The sequence below is a fragment of the Podarcis tiliguerta genome (assembly GCF_965153285.1).
Source record: "Podarcis tiliguerta genome assembly, chromosome: 13".
NCBI lineage: Eukaryota > Metazoa > Chordata > Lepidosauria > Squamata > Lacertidae > Podarcis > Podarcis tiliguerta.
In genome coordinates, this window is record NC_139546.1 from 17,025,957 (window position 1) to 17,047,845 (window position 21,889).

A 21,889-nucleotide genomic window follows, 5' to 3' on the forward strand; every position below is an offset into this window, starting at 1 on the left:
CTCACTGGAAGGACAGATCCTGAAGCTGAGGCTCCAATACTTTGACCACCTCATGAGAAGAGAAGACTCCTTGGAAAAGACCCTGATGTTGGGAAAGATGGAGGACATAAGGAGAAGGGGACGACAAAGGACAAGATGGTTGGACAGTGTTCTCGAAGCTACTAACATGAGTTTGACCAAACTGCAGGAGGCAGTGGAAGACAGGAGTGCCTGGCGTGCTCTGGTCCATGGGGTCACGAAGAGTCGGACACTACTAAACGACTAAACAACTATATTATGAGACCAAGAAAGCAACTCTGGGAAACAAGAAAATGAGTTATTCTGTATGGAGCCAACAAAGATGCTTCAAAAGCACAGGGCAAAGCAAGCAGGACCAGGTCTCTCCCCCCCCGCCCCCTATCTGGGCTATCTGCATTTGACATTCACACTGACTCCATCAAGCCACATAACCCACACAGCTCCATCCTCCCAACTCCTTGATGTCACGCTCACCTGCTGCTCTGCCTGACACCTACTCAGCTCAAGGAAATGCTGTAATAATACGGCAGCGGCTGGCAAGCATCCCATGAGCAGAGCAACATGTGTCTTTGTGTGCAAGATGGCTGCTGGAGTCCGTGGGCTGGGCTGACTGGCCTGACCCTAATGGCATTGCTGTCGGTGATGTGTTGGGAGAATAATAATAATAATAATAATAATAATAATAATAATAATAATAATTTATTATTTATACCCTGCCCATCTGCACAGTAGTAGTAGTAGTAGTAGTAGTAGTAGTAATTTATTATTTATACCCCATCCATCTGGCTGGGTTTCCCCAGCCACCCTGGGTGGCTCCCAACAGAATATTAAAAACTCAATAAAACAATAAACATTAAAAACTTCCCTAAACAGGGTTGCCTTCAGATATCTTCTAAAAGTCAGAGAGTTGATTGTTTCCTTGACATCTGATGGGAGGGCGTTCCACAGGGTGAGTGCCACTACCGAGAAGGCCCTCTACCTGGTTCCCTGTAACCTCACTTCTCACAGGGAGGGAACCATTAGAAGGCCCTCGGAGCTGGACCTCAGTGTCCAGGCTGAACGATGGGGGTGGAGATGCTCCTTCACATATGCTGGGCCGAGGCTGTTTAGGGCTTTAAAGGTCAGCACTAACACTTTGAATTGTGCTTGGAAACGTACTGAGAGCCAATGCAACAAGGCAAGACAGCACAGCAACAACCAGTCATCATTACCCTGGTACGAGCGCAGGAGAATGTAAGTCGGCAAGGGGCTTCAGGGACACAGCTTTGGGGCTGCTGCTTCACTCTGCCTAATGGCGGGGACAGCCATAGGGTAAAGTTCCCTTTCAGGTTCATGGACCCTCCAAAAGTCATTTCCAAAGTGTATTTCCATATAATTACCCCAGTGTGATATGATTACCAGCATGTCATGGTTTGGGGGAGAGGGAGGGGAGTCATGTGCTTAAAGTGCATGAGGAGATTTCACCCCTCCCATATCCAAGAATCTCCTGAGGAGTCTGCTGATTCTGCAGAGAGGAGGAGGCGTGTTCTGCTCTCTACTTATTCTGCTCCAGCACCACATCAAAAAGTGAGTCGGTCAGTGAGTGAGTAGGTGAGTGTGTGGGTCAGTCAGTCAGTCAGTCAGTCAGGGAGAGAGAGACTGAGTGTTAGAGATTGTGTGTTTAGATAAGGTTGGTGCTAAGAGCAGCTGCAGGCACTCAGTGCGGTTCAGCATTCTTTATGCTTAGACCTATTTAGCTCTGTATATAGTTGTATAATAGTTGTAGTTATAGAATAAAGAGAATATTCTACAGAGCTGCTCTCCGAGTTGTTTATATACTCTGCTATACTCTGCTATACTCTGCTGTGCGGACGACTGTCTACTTGTGGAAGTGAATCCGGTGCTCACAACTCTAAGCTGTGAGTCCACAGCACTTTGACCTGTTCCTGAGCAGAAGGTGGTCTCTGGAAGTGCTACCCAGCTCGCCTAGCCCAGTCGGGGCTGAAGTGGATGAGTCCAGTTAGTGGCACTGACTCAAGGGTGATGCTGACATCACATGGCTATGTACACAGTCTCCAATGTGCTAATATTGTAAAACCTCGGGGGTTAATTCCCTCTCCAGCATTTCTGGAAATGAATCTTCTTGAGTGGGTGAGTGAATCTTGTTTCTAGGGCACACCGTGTAAACATGCACCCAACATGAAGTGCATATGGCGCCTAAGGCTGCCTACAGTAGATCATCCATATTTTTCTTTAACGAAAGAAAAACGACAGATTAATAGAGCATATGACAGGGTGCAAAGAGACACCAGAAATCTCTAACAGCAGAGGAGGGTGCGGTTCACAAACTGAGTCTGGAATCAGACTTTATTTCTCTCTTTTCACTGATTTTGCCCCATGTTCGGGAAAGCTAAAGCCATTTCTTTTTAGACTTCGGGGAAGTCTACCATGATGATTGTCAAGAACTCAGGTTCTAACATAGGCTTCTAGAACATGTTTTATTAACACTATTATTATTTTTTTATCAAATGCATTTAAATCTATTACAAAATATCAAAATCTATGAAAGAGCACAGCAGTTTCCTTCTGTTATTAGCTGCAGTCCTGAGAACGATCAAACACCACTGCATAATACTTCTCTAGCAGCACTAGAAAAAGTAGTAATTCTTGGACACTGAAAGCTGCATTTTTGATGGGGTGGGGTGGGAATCTGGCTCTCTTAACAGTTTTCGTTCATGGAGGAAGACCATTCACAAATCAAAACATACAGGAAAACATTCTTTTTCTGTAATCTGAAGGACGCATTGCCATAATAATTATCTCTGAATAGGAGCTTGTCTTCCAGAAGCATATTGCAAGTATTTTATTTTATTTTATTAATAATGAAAAGAACAATCCAATTGACCTACCCACCCTTGTTAATTACACACAAGGATAAAGAGCATGTCATTTTTTAAAAAAATATCACAAAAGGAGTCAGCAGCTGATTGATGTTCTGGCCTGCATGTGAAATATAATTATAATCTAATCTATTGCACTTTCATCTTGCAGAGGTTTCTTTTTACTGTCCACGTGTCATTCATTCTCACAGCAACCCTGAGAGGTAGGTCATTCTTTTCCCCATTTGCAGAAATAGAAATGAAAGACTGAAACAGGCCAAGTTCATGACCAACTTGAAATCTGAACCATGTCTCTCTCTCTCCACAGTCTCCTAGTTAAGTTCTTCAAGCTGAGTGGAAGGAGTCCTGAATGGTTCAACAGAAACAAGAATTGCCGATTCAAGAACCTTAGCATGTCTGAGAGGTTACGGGTGTGTAGATAGTCTATAGCAATGTTTTCAAGTGAAAGTGGGTGTTGGTTCTGAGCTGTCTTCTATTTCACTGTAAACGTTGACAGGTAGACTGCCCGGGACGCTGGTAAATTTCAAGTTTCTCCATCATCTGTGGCAAAGCCTCTGGTAGCCAAGGCTCTGCCCACTTCACCCAGGCCCCAGGCAAATATGCCTGGAGTTCTGTGAGTGACAAGTGTTCTGAGCAATTCACCTCTCTTCAGGTAAAAGGGCTGATTCTTCTTGGAGGTTCCATGGAGAATTTTAGGCTGCAAGGAAAGAAAGCAGCATGTGAATTTCTAATTGTGATGTGGCTGCAGTTTTTTCTTCTGCTGCTGCAGGGTTAGAATAGCTCCCAGCTGTCTTCAGTTTCAAATGGCAGATAGTGGTTTAAACACTGATTCCATTATTATGTCTTGCCACCGTCCAGCAAGCTGTTCTGTTTTGCTTTTTTAAGCATCAGACATGTTCACCTTGCTGCATCTAAAAAAATAACTAAATGCACAAACAAGTCCTAAAATGTTGTAAAGGATGGAAGGATGGATGGGACTGTGACGTTACAACCGCCAGGCAATCAGTGCTGTGCACAACCGGATTTTGCTGCAAAACAGCAGGACTAGGCTTTTTCCCTGAGCTCCCTTCTGAAGAACAATACGATAGTCTGACTAGAACATAGTTGATGTGCTTCCAGGGCACAGCAACTGCTGATTGAGTGTACATAGCCTGGATACAAATTTACATTTAAGCAGCAGTTGCTTTCTGTGTCTGCTGGACAAACTGTCTGCTTTGGCTTTTGGTACAGAAAGTCTTAACCCTCCAAGACTGACCATATTTAAAAGAGAGAGAGAGAGAAAGATGCTTCTATGCATCTATGTGTTGTTATCCTTCCACTTGCATCAAAAAGCATTAAGAGCATTTTAAACCAGCTGCAAAACTCCACGGCAGCTGGGGGGATGGTAGTGGTAGTTGTTGGAGAGGTGTGTTCGTAATCTCACGAGTGCTAGGCAATAGGCACCAAGCACAGGTCTATTTTCCCCCAACTGAATCTAAACCACATTGAAAATTTCCTGAAATATGCAGAACCTTCCCGGAGAATTTCCCCCCACAGGATAGAAAAACGTACATCTGTTTTAAGGAGCTTTGGGGGAGTTATCCAGCACTAAAGCACCAATTACTTTCCCTCTACTTACCCTTTTTCTGAGTAGGAGGAGCCTGCTTCCCTTTCGCAATGTCACTCTGGGCCAAGACATCCACCATCCACGACAGAGCATTGGTGCAGTACTCCATCTAGTGGAAGCAAGTGGAGAAATGGCAGGAAGATGATGTCACAGGGGGTGGGACAAGTTGGAAAGCTGCTGCTTTGGCCCTCAACACAAATACAGCACGCCCAATCTCCCCCCTCCATTTGCCTCAACTCCCCATCTTTTGGCTACTCCCATTTGGAACGTTTGTGCACCTCATCATCTCCCAGTGTCTTCCCATTTCCTTCCTCCTGTCAGGGACCGTGCTGAGGAGGGCTGCACTGAGGAGGAATGGGGCTGCACTGAGGAGCCTCTCCCTCCCCCTGCTCCTGCATCTTCACAGGAGCAGGAGGGACAGTACAGATTTGGAACAGTGGTTTGCAGAGGGGCATAGTTCAGAATGCAGAAGCTGGGAAATACTGGATGGGGAGCAGCTAGAAGAAGAAACACTGGAAGGGAGAGGGTTAACAGAGTCACAGTCTCTGGACAGCATTCACACACACACACACACACACCATCTAGAAAGTCACAGAGAGCTCAGAAAGTGTCAGAACAGAAAGCACAGAGGGTACAAGCTCAGATTACAAGATGTAGGAATGACACAGATTAATAGGAATGACAGGGTGGATTCCTTAATTGGGAGCACCACCATTTCTAGGGGATGTGTTCTTTGTTCTCTCGCTGTGATTATTAAAGTTTCTAACTGGTAAGAGGGACGCGGGTGGCGCTGTGGGTTAAACCACAGAGCCTAGGACTTGCCAATCAGAAGATCGGCGATTCGAATCCCCGTGACAGGATGAGCTCCCGTTGCTCAGTCCCATCTCCTGCCAACCTAGCAGCTCAAAAGCACGTCAAAGTGCAAGTAGATAAATAGGTACCGCTCCAGCGGGAAGGTAAACGGGGTTTCCATGTGCTGCTCTGGTTCACCAGAAGTGGCTTAGTCATGCTGGCCACATGACCTGGAAGCTGTACGCCGGCACCCTTGGCCAATAAAGCGAGATGAGCGCCGCAACCCCAGAATCGGTCACAACTGGACCTAATGGTCAGGGGTCCCTTTACCTTTTAACTGGTAATAAGACTCCCTTTCTCTTTTTCTGCTTATCTACTGCCACGGGGTAGGAAGCCGATTCCCTGAAGCCTGACACCTCCCAACCTTTCAGCTCCACTCTTCATACCTGCGTCTCGAGGGTCCTTAGGCGCCGCTCCGATTCCTTGATCTCCGAAAGCTGCTTCAAAGCCTGATCCACCCTGCAGGGTTAGAGGAGGGAGGGAGTTACAAGAGGGGTGTTTTTGCCAGCCCGGCTAGAGCCTCTCTAACCATCTCTCTCCTACCTTCTCTGACCGCTGCCTAGGTCCAGTTCCTGTGCTGGTCTCTTCGCCAGCACAAGAATGCCCAAAGTGCATTGGATCATCTCTCCAAAAAGTCATAATGAAAACTCTTCAATATCCATGCACAAAGTTGCATGTTCGGAATGTACGGAGTGGAGTTATTGATGGGAACCCACTTCCACCAGAAGACAGGCAGAATTCTTTCTGAGTTCCTTCTGGACCCTGCGGTCATCATCAGAGGCTCTTCTTTGTGTGCCCACCATCGCAAAAGGTCCTGAGGGTGGCAACATGAGAACAGGGTCTTTTCTGTGGGGGCTCCCTATTTGCAGAATGCTCTTCCCAGGGAGGCCTGCCTGGCGCCTTCGTTACAAATATTTAGGGACCAGGCATAAACATTCCTCTTCACACAGGCGTTTGGTTAATAAAACAAGCATAGAATCATAGAATTGTAGAGTGGGAAGGGGTCCCGTGGGTCATCTAGTCCAACCCCCTGCAATGCAGTAATCTCTTTTTATTTTTTTTTTATTTTCAATGCAAAATTACAACAAAAATTACAAACATTGAATCCAAAACAAAACACAAGAGAAAAAACACACACAAACAAAAAACAAAAACACACATCTACAAATAAAACCATGTCATCATTCTAATCATTACGTACATATACACATATTGACTTCCTTCCTTTGTTCTAAGACCTCGAAATTTTTACTCTTTCTAAATTGTTGTGTCTAATGTAGATTACCTCTGTCTTTATACTTTTTGCACCATTTTTCTCTTTCTTTAATCCCGCGAAGCTTCATTCGTTACATACCGATATGCTTACTCCAGAAAATGATTTTTCATATACTCTTTAGCACATCCCCATTCTTTTAATAATTTTTGGTCCGATTGTCCCCTTATCCAGTCTCTGATCCAACTAAAACATGCAGCATCATAGTATATTCTCAGGTCTTTGAGTCCAATACAGGAATCTCAACTACATCATGCATGACAGATGGACATCGAACCTCTGCCATGCTATGGCCTTTTAACCCGTTTTTTTTTTTTTTTTTGCGGGGATGTTATTGTTTCATTTGTTATTATGTTGTGTATTTTTGTGTTTGTATACTGTACAGTGCCCTGTGATCCTCGGATGAAGGGTGGTATATAAATTTAATAAACAATAATAAATAAATTTAATTAATAAATAATAATAATAATAATAATAATAATAATAATAATATATCTCAGGAGTTGTACTAGAACCTTCTTTTTCAGCAGACGTGGGAGCAGGTCTATGTGTGTCAATATGTCAAAAGTTAGCAATGCGGGTATTTTAATTAACTAACATATATTTAAAACCCCTGACTTCTCCCAAAGTACCCTGGGAACTTTAGTTTATTCCCTCACAGAGCTACAATGCCCAGCTCTTGGAAGAAACTACATTTCCCAGGATTCTTTGGGGGAAAGTCAGGTGCTTTGAATATATAGTGTCGCTGCAATTCTGGAAGACATTATCTGCATTGAGGAACAGGGTTGGAGGAGAAATTTGGTTTCGCTTCGTATCTTAAATGCAAACTTACCCACTTCACGATTCCTACAACAATTCATGAACTAAAATCTTTCAAAATCCGTCCTTCTCTGAATTTTGCAGTGCAGTTCTCCAAACAAATAATATGCACAGAAATGTGTAGTGTGTGTGTGTACACACCGTGGGGAACTGTGCCTTAAAATGCTTATAACATGCAAACGTGCCTTAGGAAAAATTGCATTAAAAAAGGATTGCATTAGGAGAAATGTGGACTAACGAATTTTCATGAGGACTTAAAAAATAAATAAAAAATCCGCAAACCGATGCATACTGAATTTAAGATTGGAAAAATGAGAAACTAAGAGAAACCAAAATGGACAGATTCAACCACACATAAGTGTGGAAGAAAAATAGCAGGGGGGATGGACTAGATGACCCGCAGGGTCCCTTCCAACATTCCTATGATTCTGTGAACAGTCTTTGAACACTGTGGTGAACTGAATGTGTAACCAGGGCTTTATCTGAGCAAGAACACACTGGAACTCAGTTCCAGCACATCTCAGGTGGGCACCATTGTTGTTCTACCCCCATCGTTCTGCCCGGACGCTGAGGTCCAGCGCCAAGGGCCTTCTGGCAGTTCCCTCATTGCGAGAAGCTAAGCTACAGGGAACCAGGCAGAGGGCCTTCTCGGTAGTGGCGCCCGCCCTGTGGAACGCCCTCCCATCAGATGTCAAAGCGATAAATAACTACCTGACATTCAGAAGACATCTTAAGGCAGCCCTGTTCAGGGAAGTTTTTAATCTGTGATATTTTAGTGTATTTTTGGTTTCTATGGAAGCCGCCCAGAGTGGCTGGGGAAACCCAGCCAGATGGGCGGAGTACAATTATTATTATTATTATTATTATTATTATTATTATTATTATTATTATTATTATTCTAAGAGAACGAGGGAGGTGCTTGCGGTGAGTTAGGGCACCTCTTTTCCTAGAAAAATAGGGCTGTGTGTAACTACTGTATTTTCGCTCTATAAGACGCACCAGACCACAAGACGCACCTAGTTTTTGGAGGAGGAAAACAAGAAAGAAAAAATATTCTGAATCTCAAAAGCTAGAACAGCAAGAGGGATTGCTGCACAGTGAAAGCAGCGATCCCTCTTGCTGTTCTGGCTTCTGGGATAGCTGTGCAGCCTGCATTCGCTCCATAAGACGCACACACATTCCCCTTACTTTTTAGGAGGGAAAAAGTGAGTCTTATAGAGCAAAAAATACGGTAACTCCTTCCCTAGCAGACTTACGGAATTCCCTGGTAACCCAGCCCTACTGCCCCTTTCCCTCCAGTTCCCTCCCACATTTCTTCCTTGCTTCCACTCCCCACAAGCCTTACTTTTGGGAGGTTCGCCGGAGCCTCTCAGTGTCACAATCACGTTTCTGCCGGGCCTGAGCAACCAAGTAGTTTTCTTTCTGCACCGACTCCCACGTGAGCAGCCGTTCGTCTTGGGTAACGGAGAGATCCAGCACTGCCCAAAAGACAATCGGAAAACAAGAGGAGAAGCGGGGAGACCTGGGTGAGAAAGCTGTGGATTGGGACGGCTGATACTTGTTCACACTCATAAATGATCTATAGCCCAAGGAGGTAAAGTTAAAGGAACGTGGGTGGCACTGTGGTCTAAACCACTGAGCCTCCTGGGCTTGCCGATCGGAAGGTTGGCAGTTCGAATCCCTGTGACAGGGTGAGCTCCCATTGCCCTATCCCAGTTCCTGCCAACCTAGCAGTTTGAAAGCACGCCAGTGCAAGTAGATAAACAGGTACTGCTGCGGCAGGAAGGTAAACGGCGTTTCTGTGCGCTCTGGTTTCCGTCATGGACGGTCTTCCGTTGCGTCAGAAGTGGTTTAGTCATGCTGGCCACATGACCCAGAAAGCTGTCTGTGGACAAAGGCCGGCTCCCTTGGCCTGAAAGCGAGATGAGTGCTGCACAAATAGCTCAAGAGTCAGTGGAGTGAAAAGGGATTCCGGGTATCCAGCAACCAGTTACTGCTTCAAATGCAGGAGTGTCAGGGACCATGCTGAGCAGGGCTGCACATGGGAGGAATGGTGGTAGCCACCCCCTCCCCCTGCTCTGGATTCTGAATCTTCCCAGGAGCAGGAGGACAGTATAGATTTGGAGCAGTGATTTGCAGAGGGGCATAGTTCAGAAGGCAGAAGCTGGGAAATACTGGATAGGGAGCAGCTAGGAGAAGAAACACTGGGAGAGAGAGACTCAACAGATTCAGTCTCTGAAAAGCATTCACCCCCCTTTTCCAAAATCACAGAGAGCTCAGAAAGTGGCAGAACAGAAAGCACAGAGGGTACAAGCTCAGATCACAGGACGTAGATTAATAGGGACAGAAGGGGGTGTGATCCTTAACTGGGAGCACCGCCAATCTAGGAGACGTGTTCTTTGTTCCCTCACTGTGATTATTAAAACCAAAACCGTTCGAAAACCAAGGCACGGCTTCCGATTGGCTGCAGGAGCTTCCTGCATTGAATCGGAAGCCTCATCAGATGTTCGGCTTCCAAAAAATGGTTGCAAACAGGAACACTTACTTCTGGGTTTGCGGCGTTTGGGAGCCAAAACGTACGAGTACCAAGCCGTCCAAAAACCAAGGTACAACTGTACAGTGGTGCCCCGCAAGACGAATGCCTCGCAAGACGGAAAACCCGCTAGACGAAAGGGTTTTCCGTTTTGGAGGTGCTTCGCAAAATGAATTTGCTATGGGCTTGTTTCGCAAGACGAAAATGTCTTGCGAGTTCCTGCGGGGTTTTTCCCCTCCCCCCCCTTTTTCCCAAGCCGCTAAGCCGCTTACCAGCTGATCGCTAAGCCGCTTATCAGCTGATCCACTAAGCCCGCTAAGCCGCTAATAGCCTTTTAGCAGCTAATCCGCTAATCCCTTAAGCCTTTAATAGCCTTTAATAGCCGCTAAACCGCTAATAGCGCTAATCCGTTTATTTGCTAATGGGTTTGCTTCGCAAGACGAAAAAAACCGCAAGACGAAGAGACTCGCGGAACGGATTCTTTTCGTCTTGCGAGGCACCACTGTATTGTAATTTTATCTTGTGGACTGCCCTGAGATCTATGAGTATAGGGCGGTATGCTAATAATAATAATAATAATAATAATAATAATGATAATTATAATAATATTTGGCTTAAGCAGCTGAGGCTTTTTAGCCAGCGGCATGAACATGGCGTGGTTTCTGTGGGAGTGCAAAAAACACACACCAGAAGGTGTGAGAGTGGGAACGAGGGAAAGGGTAGCTGTGCGCTCTTCGATTCCGGACAAGAACATCCCTTCTACCTTCCCCATTCCCCTGCCTCCCATCCCAGCACTCACAGAAGTGTTTTCCCTTTGCCGACTGCACTTTACGGACGTGTCGCTTGAAGAAGAGGTGCAGGTGGCTGATCAGGATGAACGGCGGGGCCAGGGCAGGGCGGCTGTGATACTCCAGGATCAGGTTGTAGCGCTGGGATTTCCAATAAATGTCGCTGTTGCCTTGCACTTTGGAGAATGTGTAGCTGTTGTCAGGGGGAGTGGGGGTGCAGGAGGGATAGAAATATAACAGGTGAAATTGTAAGCCACAAACAGACAAATCTCAGCTTCCCCCTGCCTGAAATCCAGTAGAGGAGGCAATGCTGGATTGGACGGACCACTGGCCTGGCTTAGTATACAGGCATTTTCCCAATGTCTGCCGCTTGTTGAAATACTTTATTGTCACTTGTACAACTTGTATACAGTGAGATTACATGAGCACCCCCCACTCAGCTCTCTTAGTCTTAATTCCCCTCGTTTACTGACGCACAACCACCAAACCCGAAAGTCAGTTGCCCTGTTGTTATCTTTTCATTCAGCAGCCTAACAGCCCACGGATAGAAGCTGTTCTTTACCCTGTTGGTGCGACTAATCATGCTTCTACATCTTCTGCCTGAGGGCAGGAGATATTGAAAGTGCTGGCCAGGGTGTGAATCATCCCTGAGAATTTTCCTCACTCTCCTGAGGCAACGTTCTTCTGCTTTTTCACCCAGCGGATTCCCGGAACAGCACATAATATCTTGTACTGTATTCACCACCCTCTGTAGGCACTTCCTATCAGATGATGTCAAACCAGTGTACCACACCGTGATGCAGTATGAAAGGACACTTTCTATTGTTGACCGGTAGAAGGAGATCATCAAATGTTGATTGACATCGTTCTTCCGCAATACTCTGAGGAGATGGAGTCTCTGTTGGGCTTTCTTAACCACCTGGGTTGTATTTGTTTTCCAGTAAGTTCGCGGGTGGCGCTGTGGGTTAAACCACAGAGCCTAGGGCTTGCCGATCAGAAGGTTGGCAGTTTGAATCCCCGCAACAGGGTGAGCTCCCGTTGCTCGGTCCCTGCTCCTGCCAACCTAGCAGTTTGAAAGCACGTCAAAGTGCAAGTAGATAAATAGGTACCGCTTCAGCAGGAAGCTAAACAGCGTTTCCGTGCGCTGCTCTGGTTTACCAGAAGCGGCTTAGTCATGCTGGCCACATGACCCGGAAGCTGTATGCCGGCTCCCTCGGCCAATAAAGCGAGATGAGCACCGCAGCCCCAGAGTCGGCCACGACTGGACCTAATGGTCAGGGGTCCCTTTACCTTTAAGGTCTTTACTGAGATAAACTCCTAGGAATATGCTTAAGCATATTTCATATTTGCACGCATTCACTTTTGAACCTCGTCTGCCCGCTCTGTATGTGCCGATTCACGAAAGGTGCCGGCGACCGCGGTAGGTACCTGAACATAGCGATGAGTAAGTTGAGAAGCAGAATATTGGCTACCAGCAGGAAGATCACGAGGAGAATGAGCACCAGCCAATTGGCATAGGTGTTGGTGCAAGGCTCCGCGTTTTCCATCAAGATGGCCAAGGGATCGTAGGTGCAGTTTGATGCTCTGATCAGGGAAGCTGGAGATGGAAGGGAAGAACGAGGTGAGAGTTCCTTATAGAGTACAGCTCTCTGCAGCCCCTAAAAGCAGGGGCCTAGTGTGGGGAGGGCCAGGGGGGTTTCATTGTCCAAACATTATTAAAGCTCATTGTCTAAGCACTCTTTTTTTCTGTGCAGCCTGTGTTTTCCCTGCAAACGCCTACTCTTTGCAGCTGAATCAGAACAAATGACTAGGTGCAGGAGACTCAAATTGCTGTTCCGATTTAGCTGTAAAGAGCACGTTTTCTTGGAGAAAGCAGCGGGGCAAATAAGGAAAAAGCTCTTGGATACAGAGCTTGGACTTGCGCCTAGAAAGCATGGAACGAAAAGTGAATCTGGATGAGCCCAAAGCCCCGGCAGTCGTAGGGGAAAGCTCTCCGACTCCTTGATTATTTTGGTTGCGCCCTCCTGTGTTTCCTCTATTGCTTCCCTATCCCTTCTGAGTTGGCAAAGGCGGGGGTGCCAGTCTAGAATGGAAGCCAGAGCCCCCTAGGACACCCACCGTCAATCTCGTCCAGTGGGATCTGCCCAAAGATTTGCAAGTAAGGACGGTAGAAGACACGGCGGAAGATCCAGGGGAGACGTCGGTCGTGGGGGAGAAGCAGCCCCTCGGTGGTGACCCCGTAGGCCACTAGCCACACGGCAAGGAAGAACAGGAAGAGGAAGACATCCTTCATCTAAAGGAAGACAAAGGAGAGAGCAAAAATTACCCTTTTGACAGAAGAGATGAAAGAAAAGAGGGGGTTGGTTTTTTTAAATAAAACCTGCTAACTAGAATCAATTTTAATTTCTCATCTGTATTTTGCAATGCACTCTGTCAATCAAAGGAAACCAATCTGCCATGGGTGTGGTTGAGTCCACCGAACACATTCTCTTGACTTGTCCTTCTTATGCAGAGCTTAGACAAAATTTTATAGACCCACTTCTATGTCAATTTAGCTTCCTACCCGGAGAAAACCAGGTTTTACACTTGCTAAATAATGTCACTAGAGCTATACCTTCCTTGGTGGCCAAATTTATTTTTTTAGCTTTTAAGCGTCGCAAGACTATAATTGACTGTATTGATATGGGGCTATCTGTTTAACCCATTTTAGTGTTGGCTAAGTTTTAAAAATCTTTTTCGATGTTTTAACTGTGTACTGACAAATGTTCCTTTTTCTGACTGACGGTCGAATAAAAGGTTGATGATGAATCTGCCTATGCGATGAAGTGTACGGGGAAAGCAACCTTTGCAGCACACAAATGTGCGTAAAACAAAACGCATCTCCAAACAACCTCAGATTTATCTCTTTTGCTCCTCCTTTCAACTTTCCCGTCCTTTGCACACTCGCTGCCTTTTGCATATTGCATTCACAGCTAAGCCCAGAAAACCTTTGCACATTCATCTGCATTGCATCCGAATCAGGGCTGGATTTAGGTCTGATGAGGCCCTAAGCTACTGAAGGTAATGGGGCCCTTTATATGTCCAGCTGTCCTTTGTCAACAACAAATTGCCGCTGTTTTTTTGTGTTGAATATATACTATAGGGTAATTTATGGACCTAATAGGTATTAATAGGACGTGGGTGGCGCTGTGGGTTGAAGCACAGAGCCTAGGGCTTGCCGATCAGAAGGTCGGCGGTTTGAATCCCTGTGACGGGGTGAGCTCCCGTTGCTCGGTCCCTGCTCCTGCCAACCTAGCAGTTCGAAAGCACGTCGAGTGCAAGTAGGTAAATAGGTACCACTCCGGCGGGAAGGTAAACGGCGTTTCCGTGCGCTGCTCTGGTTTGCCAGAAGTGGCTTAGTCATGCTGGCCACATGACCCGGAAGCTGTATGCCGGCTCCCTCGGCCAATAAAGTGAGATGAGCGCCGCAACCCCAGAGTCGGCCACAACTGGACCAAATGGTCAGGGGTCCCTTTACCTTTACCTTTGCCTAAAGCTATTTGCACATAACAAATAGGAGCCTACACAACACAAAACACTGCTGCTGTATGTAGGTTTTATTTTATTTGTTTTTTATCTTATATTTTGGAAATGTACACCCAGGTTTCTTTTCCTTTAAATTTTTTTGAGGTCCCCAAGAGAGTGGGGCCCTAAGCTATAGCTTGTTTAGCTTATACGTAAATCCAGCACCGATCCTAATATCTCAATTTGGGGCAGATGCTCTTGCACACTCGAAAGGCCTACTGTTTACAACACCCCACACAAATCGCACGCGCGTCTGCTCACCATCTTGCCGACGATGATCATCTTGGGCCCTAGCTGCTTGTTGACAGCAAAGATGTGGATGAGACGAAGGGTGAATACCATGAAGTCCAGGCAGAGAATGGTGCGTCCAGATTCATATGACTTTGGAAAGAGCCTGAGAGACATGCAGTGGGGTAAGAAACTGATGAAAAGAATGTTTCCTTCTCTGCAGACAATCCCTTTTCCCTTCGCCAGAGCCAGTCAATTCCCAACCTCACAATCGGTGATGTAGCAGTGGTAGAACCACAGGGGCAATTGCCCCAGGTGCAATTTTTTGGGGGGGGCCACAAAATTTCAAAAGGAAAAAACACCACTATCTGCCCTTTACAGAAACAACTGAAAATATTGTTGTTCTGACAGGCATTCTCGGCTGGATAAATGGGTCTTCACAGCCAGTGTCTACTTTGTATAGTTTTGCATTGCTTTAAACATGTTTGGGGTTTTTTGGGTTTTTAACTGGTTGTTGTTGTTGTTGTTGTTATATTTTGACAAAGTAATAATCATACATAAATAGGAATCAAAATGTGCACCCCATCACCAAGACCATTTCATTGTAACTATCCAACTTCCTAAAATTTCAACACCTCTTTGCGATGGTTTGACCCCCTTTCTGTTTTAACAGTACAGTGGTACCTCACAAAACGAACGCCTCTCAAGACGAAAAACTCGCAAGACGAAAGAGTTTTTCGTTTTCTGAGTTACTTCGCAAGACGGATTTCCCTATGGGCTTGCTTCGCAAGACGAAAACGTCTTGCGCCTTTTTTTTTAAACCGCCAATGCATTCCTATGGGAAACCGTCAATACACAGTGGTGCTTCGCAAGACGAAAAACTTCACAAGACGAAAAAACTCGCAGAACGAATTAATTTCGTCTTGCGAGGCACCACTGTACAAATTCTACAAACACCTTCCATATCTCCTCAGAATCGTTTCTCCTGTATATTCCCCATCTTACCTTAATGGCACATGTTCATTTATCATTAATAGCTATATCGCACACCTCTTTATACCATTCTTCCATTTTATATTCTGCTTGCCCCTTCCACTTCCTAGCTATCATAATTCGTGCAGCTGTCAATAAATTTGTGAGCAAGTCCTTCGTAGTCTGCAAACCTTCCACCCCATCGTAAATTGATAATAATGCTACCTCTGGACTTTTTGTCATCTTTAACCCAGTGATTTCTGTTATCTCCTTAAACATCCTTTGCCAGAAATATTGTACATATTTACACCCCCACGGTTTTTAATGATCTTCAGTGCAAACCACCTTGAGACAGTTGTTTAGAAGGCAATTAACAGAATGTATAAAAAGGAGGTTTACTCTACCTGATTATTTTGTGGATAGGCTACAATAAAATATAACAGCCTTAGCAAAAATTGGTACTCATACAGCTGATGTGCAGGGAGAACGGAAGGAATATTATTGCAAGTATAAATAAGTTTAACTATCATGAATATTGAAATGAAATGAAAGTTGGGATAGCTAATGTATTTGGAGCCGCAGTAGGGGAAGGGAAGAACACCTGGGGGGTGGGGTGGGAAGTCAGCTTTTAAATTTATATTCCATTTGTATTAATTTGGTGACAATTTGTTAAAAGTTACGGAAATCAATAAAAATAATTGGCAAGCCAAAAAGAGAGAAGGCAATGAATAAACCAATTGTGGTGATGATGATCACCATCATCATTTCTGTTTAATTCTAGGAGTATTGGGGAATGATATATAATGAATAGAAAAATATGTTTAAAAGCACCTTCCACCAAAAAACAGAGTCCTTTTTGTTGGGGATAATTCAGAGGGAAATTCCCAGGGGTCAAAACAGACTGTTTATGTATGTTACTCCTGTGGCCTGTGTTTTGTTAGCCCCAAACTGGAAAACGAGCAAGGTCCCAACCAAAGAAGAATGGCAACTTAAACTGATGGAATACACACAGCTTGCAGATTTAACATATAGAATAAGAGAAAAAAGAAGAAAGTACGTTTAAATGTTGGAAAATGTTTACTGAATATATGGGTGAAAATTGTGTTCATTATTTAAAAACGCTGGTAGCATTAACATTAAGATAAATTCAGCAGTGTAAATAAGTTTAGATGGATGTAACAATGGATTACTGATTGGTTTAGTTCATGTAAAATATGCGGGGATATATGGCATGCAAAATGAACCACAGAAAGAAAAGAAGGGAAGTCATTGATTTAAGGTTGTTTAAATGAATACAGTCGTACCTTGGAAGCTGAATGGAAGTCGTTCTGGAAGTCTGTTCAACTTCCAAAATGTTCGGTAACCAAGGTGCGGCGTCCGATTGGCTGCAGGAAGCTCTTGCAGCCAATAGGAAGCCACGGAAGCTGCGTCGGACATTTGGGTTCCAAAAGAACATTTGCAAACCGGAACATTCACTTCCGGGTATGTGGCATTCGGGAACCAAAACGTTTGACTCGCAAGCCGTTCGTTAACCAAGGCACGACTGTATTTTGAAATGTAAATTAGAAAATTTAATTTAAAAAATATGTGTATATATAATAATTTCTGCCCAGTGCAGAAATTCCTCTGACCTGCAGACGAGCCCCAGCATGAAGAGTAACAGAGCCGTGATGTCGAGCTGGTTCCAAGTGTCCTGGAAGTACCGCCGTACCCTCAGCGGCAAGGGGAGCGAGCCCACGAAACAGCCTTGGCGCACCTCCTCGCAGACCAGCGTGAAGACCCAGATGTACAAAGCGATCTCTGTGCCGGAAGGGCCTTTGGGAGGCGGGGGGTCGAAATCCAGAAGCAAGACGTAGGAGAAGAGGAAGAGGAAGAGCAGGTACATCACGACGTTGCCCAGGAAGGCCGTCACCGGAGCCACCCAGAACTGACGCCACCGTCGTAGCCAGGACGGGCGAGTGGAAAGAGGGAAGGGAGGATCGGGATTGCTAGGAGAGGGCAAGGAGCGGAAAGGACGAGAGGAGGTAATGAGTGGGATAGAATCGAATTAGGGCTGCCACCCAAATCCAGTGGTTCTCAAACTTAATCCGTTCTGGTAGCCCGTCTGACTCCCTCAAGCGCATAGCTGTCAACGTTTCTCTTTTTTTAAGGGAAATGCCCTTATTCCGAATAGGATTCCTCGCAAGAAAAGGGAAAAGTTGACTGCTATGCTCAAGCGGAAGCCACGTCGGACATTCGGCTTCTGAAAAGCATTCACAAACTGGAACACTTATTTCTGGGCTTGTGGAGTTCGGGAGCCGATTTTTTCGGCAACTAAGCCGTCTGGGAACCAAGGTTTGACAATAAAGGAATCTTAGTTGATTCACCATATGGGTTCTGGTCAACTAATCAATTCATCTATCAATTAAGGTTGCAGAGGGATAAAAACTACTATTATTACTACTACTACTACTACCACTAATTATTATAATAATTTTATTATTTATACCCAGCCCATCTGGCTGGGTTTCCCCTAGCCACTAATCTTGAAATGAGAAGCAATAAAAAAATATTGCTTTTATTATACGCACATATGTCCCAGAATTAGGGACGCAGGTGGCGCTGTGGGTTAAACCACAGAGCCTAGGACTTGCCAATCAAAAGGTTGGCGGTTCGAATCCCCGCGACGGGGTGAGCTCCCGTTGCTCGGTCCCTGCTCCTGCCAACCTAGCAGTTCGAAAGCACATCAAAGTGCAAGTAGATAAATAGGTACCGTTCCGGTGGGAAGGTAAACGGCATTTCCGTGCACTGCTCTGGTTCGCCAGAAGCGGCTTAGTCATGCTGGCCACTTGGCCCAGAAGCTGTACGCCGGCTCCCTCGGCCAATAAAGTGAGATGAGCGTCGCAACCCCAGAGTCGGCGACAGGGGCCCCTTTACCTTTACCTATGTCCCAGAATAAGGGACACGGGTGGCGAAGGGACACGGGTGGCGCTGTGGGTAAAAGCCTCAGTGCCTAGGACTTGCCGATCAAAAGGTCGGCGGTTCGAATCCCCGCGGTGGGGTGCGCTCCCGTTGCTCGGTCCCAGCGCCTGCCAACCTAGCAGTTCGAAAGCACCCCCAGGTGCAAGTAGATAAATAGGGACCGCTTACTGGCGGGAAGGTAAATAGCGTTTCCGTGTGCTGCGCTGGCTCGCCAGATGCGGCTTTGTCACGCTGGCCATGTGACCCGGAAGTGTCTCCGGACAGCGCTGGCTCCCGGCCTCTTAAGTGAGATGGGCGCACAACCCTAGAGTCGGACATGACTGGCCCGTACGGGCAGGGGTACCTTTACCTTTTATGTCCCAGAATAATTCAAAGTGGTCTTAAGTCACTTTTAACAGTCATGGCAACCCCCCAAAAGACTGTGCTGGGAACCGTAGTTCTGTGGGCAGTCGCCAATTAGCACCCGTAACGAACTACAATTCCCAGGATTCTTTGAGGAAAGCCATGGCAGTTAACATTGTTATAGGAGTGCTTTAAATGTAGAGTACAGATTCCTCCCTCTGCTTGAGAAAAGGGCGAAGGCCTCTTAAGCTGGTGTTTACCACCTGCAGCTTTTATGTGTACCTGTTTTACACAAGCTCACATATGCGCGCGCACACACATGACATCCACATTGCCTACCTCAGCAAGCTAGGTACAGTCAAACCTCGGTTTTTGAACGTCTCGGCTGCTGAAAGATTTGGAAGCTGAACGCCGAAAACACAGAAGTGAATGTTTCCGTTTATGAACGTACCTCGAACTGCTTCGGAGGCGTGTTTTTCATTTTTACTCTTTGACTTTGCAGCCAAATGGACTTCCAGAACGGATTACGTTTAAAAACTGAGGTTCCACTGTAATAAATTTAAAACTTATTATGGTGTAGTCGTTAAGAGCAGTGGACTCGTAATCTGGGGAACCGGGTTCGCATCTCCGCTCCTCCACATGCAGCTGCTGGGTGACCTTGGGCCAGTCACACTTCTTTGAAGTCTCTCAGCCCCACTCACCTCACAGAGTGTTTTTTGTGGGGGAGGAAGGGAAAGGAGAATGTTAGCCACTTTGAGACTCCTTAAAGGGAGTGAAAGGTGGGATATCAAATCCAAACTCTTCTTCTTCTAACCCATTCATATATTCAGCCTTGTGCCCCAATCTGGAACGTCTCTCCTTCTGACCCTTTCTTCAGGAACAGAGAGATAAAAGTGACCTGATTCTAACCAAGCTTCCTATCCTTCTGGCATGCCTCCAGCTGTGTTTAAAAGCCCCAGGTCAGTGTGTGCTAAAAAGTAATAATAATTTTAAAATGCACCAATCCTTTGGCTATGGCAGACTATGCTGGACACTCAAAGAGGGGACCTGGAATATCGCTAAATCAGAGATGGGGAACCCTCTTAACATCCCTGACCACGGATGGTGCTGGCAGGGCCTGCGGAAAGACCAATAGCATATGGAGGGCCGCAGGTTATGCAAGGAATCCAGCCTTCAGGCTCCTTTGTGGCAGCAGCTCTTAAAGTTAGGGTCTCCCCTCCCCGCTCCCCACACCTTCCCAAGGACATGACCGTTCCCCCTACTCAAACAGCATGTCTCCGATGGTACTTTTCACATCCGTGTCAAGGCTGTCCACCTCAGCTTGGCGCAGGTCCTCATCCATGGCTCTGTCGAAAGAGGAAGCCACGCTCAGGTTCGGAGCAAGCAGGGTTAGCATCAAGGCATGATCCTGACTTCTGCCAGAATCCAAGTTTGCGGCTCCCAGAGAAGCGAGGCCTTCTAGGGAGTTAATGCTGTGAGCTCCTCCATCGTAGGCTCACGTTGTATATATAGTGGTACCTCTGGTTGCGAACGGGATCCGTTCCAGAACATGAGCAGAACGCAACCCACGTCTGTGCGTGCCACGGTTCACCGCTTCAGCGCATGCACGTGATGTCATTTTGAGCGTCTGCGCATGTGTGAGGGGCGAAACCCGGAAGTAACCCTTTATGGTACTTCCGGGTCGCCGTGGGACGCAACCTGAAAAAATTTAACCTGAAGCAAACGTAACAAGAGGTATGACTGTATGTGTAAATAAACCATGTACAGTGGTACCTTGGGTTACATACGCTTCAGGTTACATACACTTCAGGTTGCAGACTCTGCTAACCCAGAAATAGTGCTTCAGGTTAAGAACTTTGCTTCAGGATGAGAACAGAAATCGTGCTCTGGCGGCACAGCAGCAGCAGGAGGCCCCATTAGCTAAAGTGGTGCTTCGGGTTAAGAACAGTTTCAGGTTAAGAACGGACCTCCGGAATGAATTAAGTACTTAACCCGAGGTACCACTGTATCATCAAGACACCACAGTCTCTGCTGTCCCTCATTCCAGAGGAAACCAAGCCCTGAGTAATAGCTTGGAACCCTGAAAATCTCGCACTGCTCAGAGATTGGGGTGGCCTGCAACAACCACAACAGTCTTTTGGCAGCCATTTTAGTTTCAGACAGGGTTCACCCACCTGTACTTGATGAGGTCGGTAAAGATGAGAGGGGGGCAGAAGAAAGTCAGGAGGAGCTTCCAGACAGCGGTGCCTCGGTCCATCTCTCCCCACCAATTCTGGGTGAGCAGGGACTGCGGGGAGCATGGAAGAGAATTAGCAGGGGTTGGGACCCCTCAACCTCCCAAGCCTTAACAATGTGGGGCCAGTTTACCTACGAGATCAACGTACCCCACATGTGCCCACTCGGCTTCGATTGGCAGAACTGGCACAGCTACAGGTGCCACAAAACACCCGTCCTGCATTTGTAAGGACCCGACACAGCTTCCCGCACTATAGGGGTTGCTGTTGGTCCTGCTAAACTAGGCATAGGCAAACTCGGCCCTCCAGATCTTTTGGAACTACAGTTCCCATCATCCCTGACCACTGGTCCTGTTGCCTGGGGATCATGGGAGTTGTAGTCCCAAAAAACATCTAGAGGGCCAAGTTTGCCTATGCCTGTGCTAAACGTTAGCTGCTTCACAAAACTCTTAAAGGGAAAGAGGATCCAGCAGCGCTGTAGGAGACGCTCGAGCAAGAAACATCCTTGCAGCGATCTATTGTGCTGGAAACAACCATACCTGCACACCATCATGTGCAAAAAAGAGGCGGGCGTCAGCCTGGTGAGCGAGCTGGAGGACAGTGGCTCCTCCCCAGAGCTCAGAGCGGCGCACCAGCAGTTTGTAGGCCCGGGGCTCCCCATTTCGGTAACATTCCCCAAATACACCTGGAGTTGGAATGGGGGTGGGGGGTGAGAGAGAAGAGAGTGAGGAGGAGATGCTTACTTACAATGTCAAGGAATTTCCAACACATCCCACAAACCGCGCTCATTTATAATGGCCATTATTGTTGCAGTAGACTT

At 46.3% G+C, this 21,889-nt stretch overlaps 1 protein-coding gene across 1 annotated transcript in view; it reads right to left on the minus strand.

Moving 5' to 3' along the window:
- Positions 1-2,476: 2,476 nt before the first annotated feature.
- The window catches only part of TRPM4 (transient receptor potential cation channel subfamily M member 4), a 47,141-nt gene continuing 27,728 nt past the window's right edge, over positions 2,477-21,889 (minus strand). Inside the window, exons 14-25 of the mRNA XM_083408120.1 lie at positions 21,609-21,754; positions 21,010-21,122; positions 20,098-20,181; positions 17,164-17,520; positions 14,594-14,726; positions 12,887-13,061; positions 12,197-12,365; positions 10,780-10,961; positions 8,793-8,925; positions 5,742-5,814; positions 4,516-4,612; positions 2,477-3,594 (exon numbers count right to left, since the gene is read on the minus strand). Coding sequence (XP_083264246.1) covers positions 3,590-3,594; positions 4,516-4,612; positions 5,742-5,814; positions 8,793-8,925; positions 10,780-10,961; positions 12,197-12,365; positions 12,887-13,061; positions 14,594-14,726; positions 17,164-17,520; positions 20,098-20,181; positions 21,010-21,122; positions 21,609-21,754 — 1,667 coding nt within the window. The 3' untranslated portion in view covers positions 2,477-3,589. The remainder of the gene's footprint in view (positions 3,595-4,515; positions 4,613-5,741; positions 5,815-8,792; positions 8,926-10,779; positions 10,962-12,196; positions 12,366-12,886; positions 13,062-14,593; positions 14,727-17,163; positions 17,521-20,097; positions 20,182-21,009; positions 21,123-21,608; positions 21,755-21,889) is intronic.